At 41.2% G+C, this 15,620-nt stretch overlaps 1 protein-coding gene across 6 annotated transcripts in view; it reads left to right on the plus strand.

The window, feature by feature from the left end:
• Positions 1 to 15,620, plus strand: part of SCAPER (S-phase cyclin A associated protein in the ER) — a 399,576-nt gene that overhangs the window by 320,146 nt on the left and 63,810 nt on the right. For all 6 annotated transcript variants that reach the window (XM_077472442.1, XM_077472443.1, XM_077472441.1 and 3 more), the window contains 2 exons: positions 10,202 to 10,428; positions 10,562 to 10,717. In XM_077472442.1, the coding sequence (XP_077328568.1) occupies positions 10,202 to 10,428; positions 10,562 to 10,717 (383 nt within the window). The remainder of the gene's footprint in view (positions 1 to 10,201; positions 10,429 to 10,561; positions 10,718 to 15,620) is intronic.

The following is a 15,620-nucleotide window of genomic DNA, read 5'->3' on the forward strand; positions in this document are numbered from 1 at the left end:
GGCTGAGCCTTCTTGCACCACAGTGGTATGAAAAAATGATGCAGGGGATGCAGTACTGTCACGACTGATTCACAAGCTTAAAGCTTTTCAATCAGAACCTGACCACACCTAGTCCTGCCCACTGGTTTCTGAGTTAATAGCACTGGGTCGGTTGCTGAAACCCTCTCATTGTGAACTGCAGTGTCTAGAAGAGGAAACGTATGGGGGGGAAATGAAGGCAGAATTGGCTTAGTTAGAGAGAGTAAAGGGAGATTTAATTTAGTTTTTGAAGCGTGTATATTTGGTATTTGTTAAGACTGTCATATGAGTTACAAGGGACTGCTTGCAAGTTCTAGATGCTATCACTTTTTTCCTTTTTTAACATCTAAACAAGTCCTGCACCACTTATCAGCAAATGAAATGTATAATGTCAGAACATTAACCTCCTATGTCAAGGCACACAAACAATAAATATATCTCACAAATATATACTTGTACAGAAGTTCACTGTTATGTATAATCTTCTTAATTTTAAAAATATTTTAAATATGTATGAATAGATGAAAACGTACATTAACTGAAATAATTGCCAGGGCGTGGAAAAAGCCTAATCTCACTTGAACTCAAATCCTGTATGAACTATTGAATGCATTATGAAAGACTGGCAGCTATTTAACCTGACAAATTACTAGAATTCCAAAGAATCCAGGATCCCCGATCACCCATTTTTTACATGGGACCTTCAATCCAACTCTCTAATACTATGTTGATTGGTGTGTCAACAATAACTAATTGACTATTGGGAGAAACCCAGAACCCTGTAAATTTGATTATGCACTCCTTTAGACCATAGAAAAAATAAAGTGCCATTCCAAAAAATACATTAGTAACTCCACAAAATACGGAAAGCTAAACTCCAGTCAAGCCACTAAATACATATTAAAGCAACATAAATGGGAGCAGTTTTAACTGCCAAAGTATTTGTAATATTCTGGAGTAAATTCAGTGGCGGACCGTAAGTCAGATCACAGGGGCGCGGCCCCCCTAATCCATGAGTCCGGACCCCTAATCTACATGCGGTGCGCCGGACGCATGAATTCCAATGGGTTGTTTGACCCCCCCCCAAAAAAAAAATACCACCAGCCATCACTGGTCATCCCTGTTGGATAGTGGATCCCAGTGGATAAGGCATAGCCAGGTCTGCCTTATCCACTGCAGTGAGAGCATGACAACAGAACAAATTTTAACTCCCAGTTTTCTGATTAGATGATGAAAATGAAGTAGCACACTGATGGGGTCACCACTCTCTTCTCAACCAAGTGTTCTCTGCCAGCACTTGGGTGTTGCTCCCAAGCCTGATTGGTTCAAGGGTTTGACCCTTCCTCTGCCAGTCTGAGAGTGCCTACAGAGGGGACAGTTTAAGGTACTTACACTACTACTTGATTTTTTTGGATCAGTACAGGATAAGAAATATATAAATGCAGAAAGGATAAAAAAAAATCTGCTGCCCATGTGCATTTTGCAAATTAACACAGCACCAGAGGGGTGTAATCCCATTACTATCATTTTTAAGCAGAGGATAACTATTTTTAGGAATGCCTATGGATCTTCTTTCACAGTGGCAGTAGGCATCCCAGTCTTCAACCTTCACAGTTTAGTATGGGGAAGTTGGGTGAAGAAATCCATTCTGACCATGCATACTTAAACAGAGCATGCAGACCATCACCAGCACCCATCCAATAAAGAGGGAATAGATAAAAGTGTTTGAGACACTACTTTTACTACATATTGGTTTAAAAATAGAAAGGTATTGGCAACTACCTTTAAAGGAGAAGTAGGGTCAACTCTCTCTTGGCCTTACTTCTCCTTTGGATCACAGGAGTGCACTTCGTGGTGACCTGTCACTCAACCTATCCAGTCTCTGGAAAGATCCCACTCCCGCTTCCGCCCCCTCCGCAGCCCTGGCGCTCCAGTGAGCTCTGGAGGGGCAGAGCAGATAGCCAGTGACTGACAGTCACTGGCTCTCTGCTCACTGGAGAACTGAGTGATCAGCAATCTTTGACCACTCAATTTTAGGGGTAGAGGTGGCAGGGGACAGTTGCCTCAGGTGAGTATGAAATTTTTGTTTTGTTTTTTCTAATCCTGAACTTCTCTTTTAATATATTTGAATTTCTTTCTGGGTCTTAAATATTTATGCGCCTTGGTGTTGTCTGCACATGCCGAATGGGAAAGCCATGGTTGTGATAATGTTAGGTTTTTCATACATAAAGTATGAGACTATGGGGGTGATTTAATAAAACTAGAGAGTGCAAAAACGGGTTCCGCTCTGTAAAGAAATCAATCAGCTTCCAGGTTTTTCTGCACAGCTGCACCAAATTTTGCACTCTCTAGTTTTAGTAAATCAACCCCATTGTGTCACAAGAATTTGAATATTCAGTGTGCTAAGACACAACTTGTTAAAGATTTGGAACAATTGCTGAGGCACATACTTTGATATTCAGATGGTGGTTTTTATAACTGTTGGAGTACAATTTAGTCATTAACATTCATATTTACTTTACAGTTTTCGACGGTTATATTTTTTAACTTTGAACATGTTTTTACTGCCATTTTTGTTTTTCATACTGGTGGCTTTGTGGGCTTTTTTTTTTTTTGTATATTTACCTCAAAGTCTAAGGTTCGCTATAGGCAGAGCAATTTTCTATTCTGCAACCACAAAATCGCTTGATTCCCCCATCAACATATACAGTGTTGGTAGGGCATGTTCTCCGCAGGGGAAGCTGTCCCTACTGGAAGAGCACAGTGATTATTGCTAGTGTCTATAATAGCCGCTAGCAATAATCGCAAGCAAAATCCAACAGGCTGGTTGTACCCAAGGTGATCAATCGATCAACTTAGGTACATTCAGCCTGCTCATACATGGGTCGAATCTGAGCCAGTTCCTTCGGAAACGGCCCAGATTCGACCTATCTATGGCTGGCTTAAGACTGGTGGTGTTGCCTCTATCCCAGAATGCATCTGTAATGTGCTGACTTCTGGTCTATGTGGTGCTGTGCCCTTAAGCAAGAATAGAAAAACCTTCTCATTCTAGCGAGGTCCCTAAGGATCGTACAACAATCACATTTTTTTCAAGCTATACAATATTTTGTTTTGGTAACAGCTACATGTGTTATACTATCAGTAGTACAAATCTTACAGGACAAGCGCAAGATGGTTTCATGATTACAACATTCCTGTGTTTTACCAAAAATAATGCTAATATCCTAAAAAAAAAGCCTTCAGAGAAAGCTGGAGGTGAGGGCGTGCCTGCGTGTGCTCTGTACATCTTGTTAAAACGTGTTCACTTGTATAAACTTGCTTCAGCAATATAGGGTATCACAGACAATAGATGAATTGTTTGAGTCAAGTCTCTGCTTTGCGTTGCTAACCTTTTAATCACTTCATTGGAGATGTAGCTCCAAGACTCCTCTTTCCAGTACACGGCTCTTCTGGTGAAAAGCAGTGTAGCCAATGTGACTTATCCTTGTCATCTTTCTGTAAAGAAAAGAATGTTTGCTATTACTTTATGCTCAATATCTTGTCACACTTACAACAGTTCTCCTTTATGATTGCTGCTTAGCATCAAACCAGTAGTACCGGCTCTTGGTGCTTTGAAATGTAGTATATTACGCTCTGCTGAGTCTACTTTTGGATAGTTATATAAAATATGGGAGAATAAATACAGAGCAACCAGAAAACTGCAGTCCCATAAACAAGTGCCTCTACCACTGGAGGATTGTTTTTAGAGCTGGTCTACACCAGTGCATTTATATTTATATATGTGATGCCCAATATTTATTACCTGTACATTCCAAGCCTTTGTGTTTGAAATTGACAGTACATTCCTTTTGGCCACACTGTACAGGAACTGCTGTGTGACTATGCCATAAGACTAAAACCACAATACCCCATCTCTCATTGACAATAACACTGCATTTACATATCACTGTCATTGTCAGTGTATATTTTTCTAAACCCTTTCCCCGGAGCAGTCCCTGCATTCTGCAGCCAGATAGCAGGGTAGGAATCAATTCTAAAAGTGAAATTCAAGCCAGTAAGGGGTCTTTCACAAGCAGCGTGGTCCACTATGATCAGCAGTGGTTCAGTTTGCAGATTGCCTGCTAAATTGGATCCGAATAGGATGTATGTCAGTTTTTTTTTTACATTTGTGCCTCTTCAGTTTGGCTGCAGCAGGCATTGGAGGACCCAGGACAGCTCTATGAAAATGAATACAGTATATTGCAGCTTGCCCATTCTTTGATATGGTGACTGCATTAGCAGTAACCAAACACCATACAATCTCCTTTAGCTCTACTGTCAACTGTGTATTGCAAGGGCCCGTCTGATTGAATGCAGTTTGAATTAATTGTTTAGGTTTGTCCTCATAATACATAGTTTTGGTAAATCTAATAAAATTGATGTTGTATAATCTGATTGTATAGTGTTTGACCAGTCTGCTAGTTTATCTAACAGTACCATATTGCCATATTGACAATGCTGCTGTCCAAAGGTGTCTCTGATTCTCCTCCATCCAAAGTGGAGAGGGATTAGAACACCTGTCAGGTATTTATTGCTGAAAGACAACAAAAACAAGAGAAGGGTGCACCGACCTAGTGCAATTTCATTAAAAAATGCTTTAAAAGATAAAAGATGTACATAATACTCAGAAGCACATGTATACACGCATGTCAAACAGAATCGAAGCCTCTAGGACCGCTGGAGGATTGCAATGGTGCAAGAAGACCAGATGGTGTCCGTAAGGACTTGGTGCCCTTCTCTTGTTTTCGTTGTCTTTCTGTACATTTGGACACCCATAGTCCTGATAGAGCAGCAAGACTGTGCTTCGACAATAAGGATTAGTCACACTTCCTTCTCTTGAGCTTTACACCTGAGCACAGGAGAGTTACTTTCTAGGTCCTTATTGCTCCCTGTGCCCTCGTTAGGGAGATTTCCCCTCTTTATTTGTCCTCTTTATTGTTATCACCAAGAGTAAGGCCTTGTTCACACAGTGTGCCCTGTTCATTCCACCACACTAGTATCCTGTGCAGATTTTTTCTGTGCAGGAAATTGCAACATGTATAATGCCGCGTACACATGAGCGAAATGTCCAACAGAAAAAGTCAGACGAAATCTTTTCATCGTATATTCCGATCGCGTGTGGGCCTCATCTGACTTTTTTTTTTACAAAAATTCTGACGGACCTAGAATAGAACATGTTTTAAATCTTTCCGACGGAACCAATTCCTATCGGGAAAACAGTTCGTCTGTATGCTGTTCCGATGGACCAAGAACAACGCATGCTCTGAAGCAAGTACGAGATGGAGGCTATTGGCTACTGGCTATTGAACTTCCTTTTTCTAATCCTGTCGTACGTGTTGTACGTCACCGTGTTCTTAACGATCAGACTTTGGTGTGATCCTGTATACGCATGACAGTTTCAGACAGCTTCAGCGGAACTGTCGGAATTCCGTCGGACTTCGAAACCTTCAGAGTTTATTCCGACAGGGAAAACCGGTCATGTGTGTGCGGCATAAAACTCACTGAAACATGCATGAAAACTGATGTAAACTCCTGTCTCTGTCAAGGATTTCCTCACTTCCTGTTTTGGATATGGACAGGAAGTGAAGTGAAATTTCTTCAATGGGACACAGATGGCAAAAAAACTGATAGGGATTTTACTCTCTCCAAAATAAAAAATAAGTTTTGCCTTTAGTTCTACTTTAAACCTGAACTACAAGAATTCATCTACTTTCATAAATGTAATGGATTCACATAATACAAAGCATTCTGTGATTGGACAGGAGGGATGGGCAGACCAGCTCCATACGACTTTGTAGCTGCCGGATCTGAGACCAGAAGATCCAGCATCAGAGTGTATTTTTTAGAGAGAATGTTGCTCTGATTCTGCTTAAAGTGATTGTAAAGGCTTGTTTTTTGTTTGTTTTTTAAATAACAAACAGGTTATAATTACCTGTGCCATATGTTTTGCACAGAGCAGTCTGGATCCTCCTCTTCTCAGGTCCCTCTTTGCTTCTCCTAGCCTCTCCCCCATTTGAGTCCCCCTTCAGCCAGCAGCTTGCTACAGGGGGCACCCAAGCAGAGTGAGAGCTCTGTGTATCCCTTCAGATACGGAGTCCCGACCTGGCCCGACCCCCTCTCTCCCCTGATTGGCTGACTGATGTTGATTGACAGCCTTGGGGCCAATGGGGTCGCTGCTGTGTCTCAGCCAATCAGGAGAAGTGTACTGGATGGCTGAGGGGATCGTGGACAATGCTGGAGAGAGAAGAATCTCAGGTAGGAAATTGGGGGATGCTGGGGGGGGGGCTGCTATACACAGAAGGTTTTTTTATCTTAATGCATGGAATGCATTAAGATAAAAAAACCATCTGCCTTTACAGCTCCTTTAACAGTGGACATTTTTATCCAAAGAATGTTGTCTCAATGACCTGTAGACTATGCTTAGCTTTTAGTATTTTCCAGGATAACAGCAGTATCACCAGTAGCGGTATCTTAGTCCGTCATGCGATTTGAAAGTCAGATATAGTTTCTCAGAATCCACACAAGCAAAATTGTAATACAAGTTCTAATTTAGCACAATTTCTCTGTATTTCTTTATAAAACCATATTCCTGATAGTTATGTCTACTCTGCTTTTACTGAACTCGATGGAACATTCTATTTTGCTTTCACTGAACGCTATGGAACTAATGCTATATAGTTTATGTAACTAAAACATAAACCACAACCTCAAATGTATCCCTAGAACTGCTAATCTAATTAAGTATATGGGCTTGGGGAAATATGCAGTTTATCCAGACAAATGATTCAGAAACAGCTTTTGAAGTTGGCAAAAATGTAAGTTACTTGGACCATTCTTTATGTAAAATGTTATATGTCTGGACACATGCAACCAACATAGATGAGCCATTATGGAAACACTTCATGGGCATTGTGCTTATAGAACATACATGCTGACAAATGCTGAGAGCTAAGGTATTTAACAATGTGTTACTTACATACAAATACTGCATAAAAATGTCAGAGTAATTCCCCCTTGGATCACCTTGAGAACTGTGTGAACAAACTGCTAAAGAACAAAGTTTTTTTAGTGCTTTTTCTTTTTTGACTGGTTTTATTTTCTGATATACAAAATCAAAATGCATATATAAATTATGGCATCGCAATATGCAATGTTTTGCAATCTGCACTTAAAAGAAAACTAATCATTTCCCTTTAAAAAAAAAAAAATATATTAAAAAAAGTAAAGCTGTTCAGTTTAGAAGGGTGTTTATGTGAATAGAGTGAGTTAAGTGAAAAACAGTATAATCCTTTTTTTCTTGAGTATTGTAGCAGCCATAACCCGTTGCAGGGCGGCCTTGACTTAATGGGCTTACCGGTTACCTTCTCTCGGCCTGCTCTTCCAATTCTAGGGGTTCCCAGGGTTGATATCCAACGACTTGTACACTGACACAGATGAAGTCCTTTCAAAAGGTTTATTTTGCAGTAGAACTTTCACAAACACAGTCTCTTAGGGAACAGAGGGCACGGGTGAAGAACTCAGGCACCTTGAACTGCAGGTTTAGCAAAGTCTCTATTTCCACCCAGAGAGTAGCCACTTGAAGCTGGGTACTTCAAGGCTGAACAGATCTCTAGCCAGAGATCATGGCAGTCAGCACGTTGACTCAAAACTTGAACGATCAACTGAGGGTATACAGGAACCTTTTTCCAACCGCACCTGGAACATTTCCCGTTTCCTTTATGGCACTGTAAAATTGTGAATTCGTCAGGGTCCTTCCCAACTCAGTAACCAGGCACTTCTCAGGATGCCACTTGCTGGCCCTCCTCCGAAGAGTCCTCCCCCGGTCACTTCCACGAGCTGCGGTGTCCCTCCAGGCCGAGAGCACACCCGGACACTTTGAATCCTCCCTCAGTTACTGCGCCTCGGACCAGCAGGTTCCGAGACTCGAGAACAGATGGATTCCTACCCCAGACCAGACAGGTCTATCAGGAGCCACTAACAGGAACATGTTGCGGGATGTCAAACACCCCGTGACCGGGACCCCTCGCGGGGCTACCCCGGTCCTGGAACCAGAACAGACCACACGGGTCTCACGAACAACTCCGGAACCCTGAACACGTGACCCACATCTGTTTAATTACCCCCCCAGACTCCTCAGCGCACCCCAGCACTCCCGCTGATTGGCTCCGAGAGGGCCGATACCCAAACATCCAACCAGACTTGGTTCTAGCCTGTCATGCGCACCTCACTGTTCACATGACCAGGCAGAACTTTTAAACATAGCCTGACCAGACTGGTGTTAGGCCTACCTACAATAATTAACCCTCAGAACCTTTAGTGTCCTGAGGCCAAAAACTAAATTTACAATGCGTATGACATTTGATCCCAAATGTCATCCTCTACAGTATATTAACACATAATATATTGTGTGTTCACTGATTTTGCTAGTCTTCATTTCTAGTGAAAAGCACATGTTACATCTGTGAACTGCCATATAAATTGTCTGAAATTGCCAGATATACTGTGGCAGAGCAGCCCCCCTGCACCCAGATCATGTATGTGATCCGCTTCTTCCGGGTAGGGGAGGGTGTGAATGTCCGCCGCCACAGCTGTGCTGTCTTTCATTGCAGCACAAGCCGATCAGCGGGTCCCGGCCAGTGATTTATGACCGGCACCCACTGTTCGATTAAGTGAATGACAGAAGAGAGCTTTGCGCAGATAAATAACACAGAGCTCACTTCTGACAGTGACAATGTGATGTTTTCTTTCTCCATGCAAAGCCAGGAGCAAAAAACGGCATATTGCTTCGTGAAAATACAACACAGCACACAGATTGTAGGCACATAGTTAACTCTTTGATTGTCCCTAAATGTTAACCCCTATCCAGCCAGTGTAAGTACAGCAACATCGCATATTATTAGCACTGATCACTGTGTAAATGTCACTGACAGTTAGTCAGTCCCCCCCCCCCCCCCCCGAGTCAGTTAGTGTCACATTGCCTGCTGCACTATAAGTCGCTAATCGCTGCCATTAGTAGTAGAAAAAAAAAATTCCAGTGTATATGCAATTGGGATTTTTTTTTTTTTTACCAAAGACATGTAGCAGAATACATTTTGGCCTAAATTTATGACAAAATTTGACTTTTTAAAATTTTTATTGACTGTTTTAAAGCAAAAAGTAAAAAATATTTTTGGGGGATTTTTTTTCAAAATGTTTCATCTTTTTTTTAGTTTTTCTCAAAAAAAAGCAAACAAATCCAGTGGTGATCAAATATCGCCAAATGAAAGCTCTATATGTGTGAAAAAATATATATAAATTTTATTTGAGTTCAGTGTTGCATGACCAAGCAATTGTCAGTTAAACTAGTACAGTGCGAATAACAAAAAATGCCATAGTCATGAAGGGGGTAAAATCTTCCAGCGCTTAAGTGGTTAATATCTTTAGGGACACTCAGCAATTTTGCAGAAATTACCCCTTTCCTCTGCCTTTTCTTTCATTGTGCTTTAAAGCTGAACTCCAGCTAAAAACCTTTTATTGTTCTTTGAATGATAAAGCGAGAGAACTCCTGTTGGATTTGTTGCCACAGTCTGTGAGTAGAGAAGGGTTAAAAAAAAAAAAGAATATTTATAGGTTAAAAAATGCTTAATTGATGGGTGGGAAGGGTTACCAGAGGGAAGGACCTTGAAAGCGGAGTCCCCCTCTGAATCCTTGCAACATCCAAGAATCAATACAACTAGAGGGTGTTGTAGAGTCCCTTGGTATGGATGCTATATTTTCATTACTCGGCCACCAAATCACTACCCTCTTGACTTGAGCTATAGTTGTTTGAGCGGACCACTAAACTTTTGGGTGTGTGTGTTTAGCTTCTGTAAAGATAAAAGTAAGCAGTTCTCTTAGGTGTTTGCAGCAAGCCTCATCCCGAAAATTGAGAATGACCTTTTTGCATACTGTACATGGTACTAAGCGGGGGCAGTACCATGTATATAAATTGATAAATAATGACCCACAAATGTTTGATTTTTAAACAGTCTAGCCATAAATCCACTTTTTTCTATAATATCGAGTCTCAAAAACAGTTAAATTTAGTAGCATATTGTAGTTGATTCATTTTTGTAACATTGCAGACTGCACATAAAAAATGGTAACATTTCTGTTTTTGTTATAGTTGTTTGTCCCAGATGATAAGACCAGCCAAGGGAGAAGCGTTAACAAGCAGACCTTTGATAGTTTAACCACAGGACTCCTCCAGCTCTTCTGTAAAATATTCTCATGTCTAACAGCCAGTTCTCCAGCTGTATGTGGACAGAATGAAGTCATCAAAACAAAGCTTGAAGCCAAAGCTAAGATGTCTCCAACTGATGCTTTCAATGGACGTGTCCAGGACGTCATCAGGTCTGTGCATCTCTCAGGCCAAGATAATATTTTTTCAGTGTTCTTTTTATAACTTGTATTGCTGTATTGATTATTTGTATAAGACTATGATTCTAATGTTTGCCTGTTTTTTTTGTTTTTTTTTATTCTACAGCTACACCATTAATATTGGTCTGATTGACAAGCTCTCCAGCTGCTTTCTTTCTGTACAAGGTCCTCTTGATGAAAATCCCAAAATATCTTTGTTCTTGCAGGCAGCCACTACTCTGCTACATGAACTGTGCAGGCTGTGTATTTCTGCATCTGGCAAGTAAGGAACTTCTCTAAAACTCTTTTCTTTCTCTTTTTTTTCTGTGTTTCTCTAATGCCGCATACACACGAGCAGACTTTTCGTTGGACTGAACTCCGAAAAACAGTTCGACGGAGTTCTGCTGAAACGGACTTGCCTACACACGATCACACCAAAGTCTGATAGTTTAGAACGCGATGATGTACGACGGGACTAGAAAAAGGAAGTTCAATAGCCAGTAGCCAATAGCTGCCCTTGTGTCATTTTTGGTCCGTCGGAACAGCATACATATGAGCGGTTTTCCCGATAGAAACTGGTTCCGGTGGAAAGATTTGAAACATGTTCTATTTCTAGGTCCATCAGAATTTTTGAAAGAAAAAGTCAGATGAAGCCCACACAGAATGATTCTGTCAGACCTTTTCTGCCAGATAATCCGGTCGTGTGTACAGGGCATAAGAGCTTTTATGTAGTGTCCAGCTCTTCTGTGTACTTTCAAAGAATAATAGTTTTGTAACATGAATGTGGTGTATGTTTAAAATATATTCCAACTTTATTAAGGGAGAAGTACCTATCCTGAGAGAAACCTAAAAGCTACCATTGCTGACCTCTTTGTGAATATTCTAGTTGCCTTACTATTATGCTGACCCAATGGCTCCATATGTACAATACAATACTTTTTAACTACTGACTTTGAACAATTATGCATTTCAGGAAAATCTGAGTAAAGTCAGAACTTCTTATGTATATACATGTTCTGGATTAGTGACAGCATTTTCATGCCAAAGGATCAGCATGACTGCCAAGCAATTAGCATTTGCATTTAATGATTTGTTAAGAAAAGTGCACTTATCCTTTAAATACGATTTGTGTTTTTCTTTTGTGTGTGTGTGTGTTAAACTGAAAGTGAAAAAAGGCCATTAATTAAAGTGATTGTAAAGATTTTTTATTTTATTTTTTCAAAAAAAGCATACATGTCATACTTACCTCTTCCCTGTGCAATGGTTTTGCACAGAGCAGTCCCGAACCTCCTCTTCTGCGGTCCATCACCGGTACTCCTGCAGAGCCGCTGCTCTTATGCACAGCACTGACTTTTAATAAAAAGAAACTGTCCGGGATCCATCACTGTCCTCACCCTGGGCTGGTTCTTTGCCAGTTTTTGGGTCCCCGCCACCGCCCTGCTAGCTGTGGGAAGCCAGATGTTACATAGTTACATAGTTAGTCAGGTTGAAAAAAGACACAAGTCCATCCAGTTCAACCTTAAAAACAAATAAATAAAATAAAAAAAAATAATCGTACAATCCAGATACCCAATTTTATGCCCACAATTGATCCAGAGGAAGGCAAAAAAAAACCAGCAGAGCATGCTCCAATTTGCTACAGCAGGGGAAAAAAATTCCTTCCTGATCCCCCAATAGGCGATCGGATTTTCCCTGGATCAACTTTACCTATGTTAGTACCTAGTTATATTATGTACCATCAGGAAAGTATCCAGGCCTTTCTTAAAGCAATCTACTGAACTGGCCAGAACCACCTCTGCACGGAGTCTATTCCACATTTTCACAGCTCTAACTGTGAAGAAACCTTTCCGTACTTGAAGATGAAATCTCTTTTCCTCTAGACGTAAAGAGTGCCCCCGTGTCCTCTGGGTTGACCGTACAGAGAACAACTCAACACCAAGTTCACTATATGGACCCCTAATGTATTTGAACATGTTGATCATATCCCCCCTTAATCTCCTCTTCTCAAGAGTGAATAAATTTAGTTCCTCTAATCTCTCCTCATAGCTGAGTTCCTCCATGCCTCTTATCAGTTTGGTTGCCCTTCTCTGCACTTTCTCCAGTTCCCCGATATCCTTTTTGAGAACTGGTGCCCAAAACTGAACTGCATATTCCAGGTGAGGTCTTACTAATGATTTGAACAGGGGCAAAATGATATCTCTTTCTCTGGAGTCCATACCTCTCTTAATACAAGAAAGGACTTTGCTCGCTTTGTAAACAGCAGCTTGGCATTGCATGTTGTTATTGAGCTTATGGTCTACCAAAACCCCCAGATCCTTCTCCACTATGGATTCCCCCAGTTGTACTCCCCCTAGCATGTATGATGCATGCATATTCTTAGGCCCCAAGTGCATAACTTTACATTTATCAACATTAAACCTCATCTGCCACATAGTTGCCCAATTAGACAGTGTATTGAGGTCGGCTTGTAGATTGGAGACATCCTGTAAGGACGTTATTCCACTGCATATCTTGGTGTCATCTGCAAAGACAGAAATATTACTTTTGATCCCAGACCCAATATCATTTATAAAGATGTTAAAAAGTAAGGGTCCCAACACTGAACCTTGGGGTACACCACTGATAACCTTAGACCATTCAGAGTAAGAGTCATTAACCACTACTCTCTGAATTCTGTCTTCTAGCCAATTTTCTATCCATTTACAAACTGATATTTCCAAACCTGTAGACTTTACCTTACACATGAGCCGTGTGTGGGGAACTGTATCGAATGCTTTTGCAAAATCCAAGTATACCACGTCCACCGCCACCCCTCTGTCCAAGGTTTTACTTACCTCCTCATAAAAAGAAATCAGATTTGTCTGACAACTTCTGTCTTTCATGAATCCATGTTGTCTGTTGCTTAAAGTGTTTTTGTTCAGCAAGAACTCGTCGATGTGGTCTTTTATTAAACGCTCCAGTATCTTCCCAGCTATAGAAGTTAAGCTAACAGGTCTATAGTTACTTGGTAAAGACTTTGATCCCTTTTTAAATATAGGCACCACGTTCGCCCTGCGCCAATCCAGTGGGACTATTCCCGTCATTAATGAGTCCCTAAAAATTTGATACAATGGCTCTGAAATTACAGAGCTCAATTCTTTTAGGATCCGTGGGTGGATGCCATCAGGGCCAGGTGCTTTATCCACCTTTATTCTGTCTAAGTATTTCTGGACCATATCACTTTTGAGCCATTGTGGATCATTTGGGGCTGTGTCACTATCACCCCCATTATGGACATGCGCTCCCCCGTGCTCTTTTGTGTACACAGAGCTGAAGAAAGTGTTTAATAAATTAGCCTTCTCTTTGTCCCCAGTCACCAACTCTAGATTGTTTTGTAAAGGGCCTACATGCTCAGACTTGACCTTTTTACTATTAATATATTTGAAGAATTTTTTGGGGTTTATCCTACTATCTTCTGTCGTTCGTTTTGAATTTTTGCATCCTTGATTTCCTTTTTACATATTCTGTTAATTTCTTTGTAACATTTAAATGACACTAGTGATCCTTCATTTTTATATTTTTTAAAAGCTCTTCTCTTACAGTTTATAGCTTTTTTAACTTTGGCCGTGAGCCACATAGGTTTTGTTTTTAGCCTTTTAAACTTATTGCCCATGGGAATATACTTTGCAGTGAGGTCCCCAACAGTCTTTTTGAAGAATTCCCATTTCTGTTCTGTGCCCATTGAAGCGAATATTCTCTCCCAGTCTAAGTCCTGGAGAGTAGCCCTCATCCTTGGAAAATTAGCTCTCTTGAAGTTAAGTGTTTTTATCTTACCCGTATGTATTTCTTTTTTAGCGCTAACATCAAAGGAAATCATGTTATGATCACTGCTACCCAGGTGTTCCTTTATCTGGACATTAGTAATAAGCTCCACATGGTTTGAGATTACCAGGTCCAACAGAGCTTCATTCCTAGTTGGGGCCTCAATAAACTGGACCATAAAATTGTCCTGTAATAGGTTTATCATTTTTTGCCCTTTAACTGTCCCAGCAGTGCCATTACTCCAGTCAATTTCTGGGTAGTTAAAATCCCCCATTATTATCACTGTCCCAGCCCTTGCAGCCCTTTCCATCTGTGCAAGGAGCTGAGTCTCCACCTCCTCATTCACATTGGGTGGTCTATAACAAACTCCAATGATTAACTTTGAACTACGTACATCTGTATGCAGTTCCACCCATAATGCTTCGGACTCATCACACTCTCCATCCACCAGGTCCTCTTTCACACTTGCTTTGAGATCACTTCTCACATAGAGACAGACCCCGCCACCTTTCCTTTTTACCCTGTCTCTCCGAAAGAGTGCATAGCCAGGAATATTAATAGCCCAGTCATGTGAGGATTGAAGCCAAGTTTCAGCAATACCGATTACATCATAGCTCTCCTCATGCACCACAGCTTCCAACTCACCTATTTTGCTTGGCAGACTTCTGGCATTGGTGTACAAACACTTTAATGCATTATTACATTTTGCTCTGGTGTTTTTCTTATTATTTTTAGTAGTACAAATTGCACTATAGTTTTCAATGGCTGTTTGCAACATGGGAAATTTCTTGTCACCTGCCATATCCCACCCCCCATCTATCCCCATTCCACCCTCCATTAATGTCTGACCCCTAACTGACCTGTCTGCCCAATGTACTTCTGGTTCACCCTCCCCCCTCAAACCCAGTTTAAATACTCCTCCAGCCTTCCCATAAACCTCTTCCCCAGCACAGCAGACCCCCTTCCATTCAAGTGAAAACCATCATTAGCATATAGGTTGCACCCCAATGAAAAGTCAGCCCAGTGCTCTAGAAACCCAAATCCCTCCTCCCTACACCAGGTCTTTAGCCATGCATTCAGCTCTCTAATCACCCCCTGCCTTTCCTGTGTTGCGCATGGCACAGGCAATATTTCAGAGAATATCACCTTGGAGGTCCTTCCCTTCAACTTGCAGCCTAGTTCTCTAAATTGATTCTTAAGGAGCCTCCACCTTCCATGTATACGGTCATTGGTTCCAACGTGGACCAAGACTGCTGGGTCATACCCAGCCCCTCCCAGTAATTTATCCACCCGGTCCACCACATGCCGAACCCTAGCACCATGTGACTCCTTGTGGCTTTCTCATTGCACATCATTGTTATGGTGTGAACAGGTCACATAAAAAA

The sequence above is a fragment of the Lithobates pipiens genome, unplaced genomic scaffold (assembly GCF_037356315.1).
Source record: "Lithobates pipiens isolate NorthernLeopardFrog02 unplaced genomic scaffold, aLitPip1_a1.2 Scaffold_8, whole genome shotgun sequence".
NCBI lineage: Eukaryota > Metazoa > Chordata > Amphibia > Anura > Ranidae > Lithobates > Lithobates pipiens.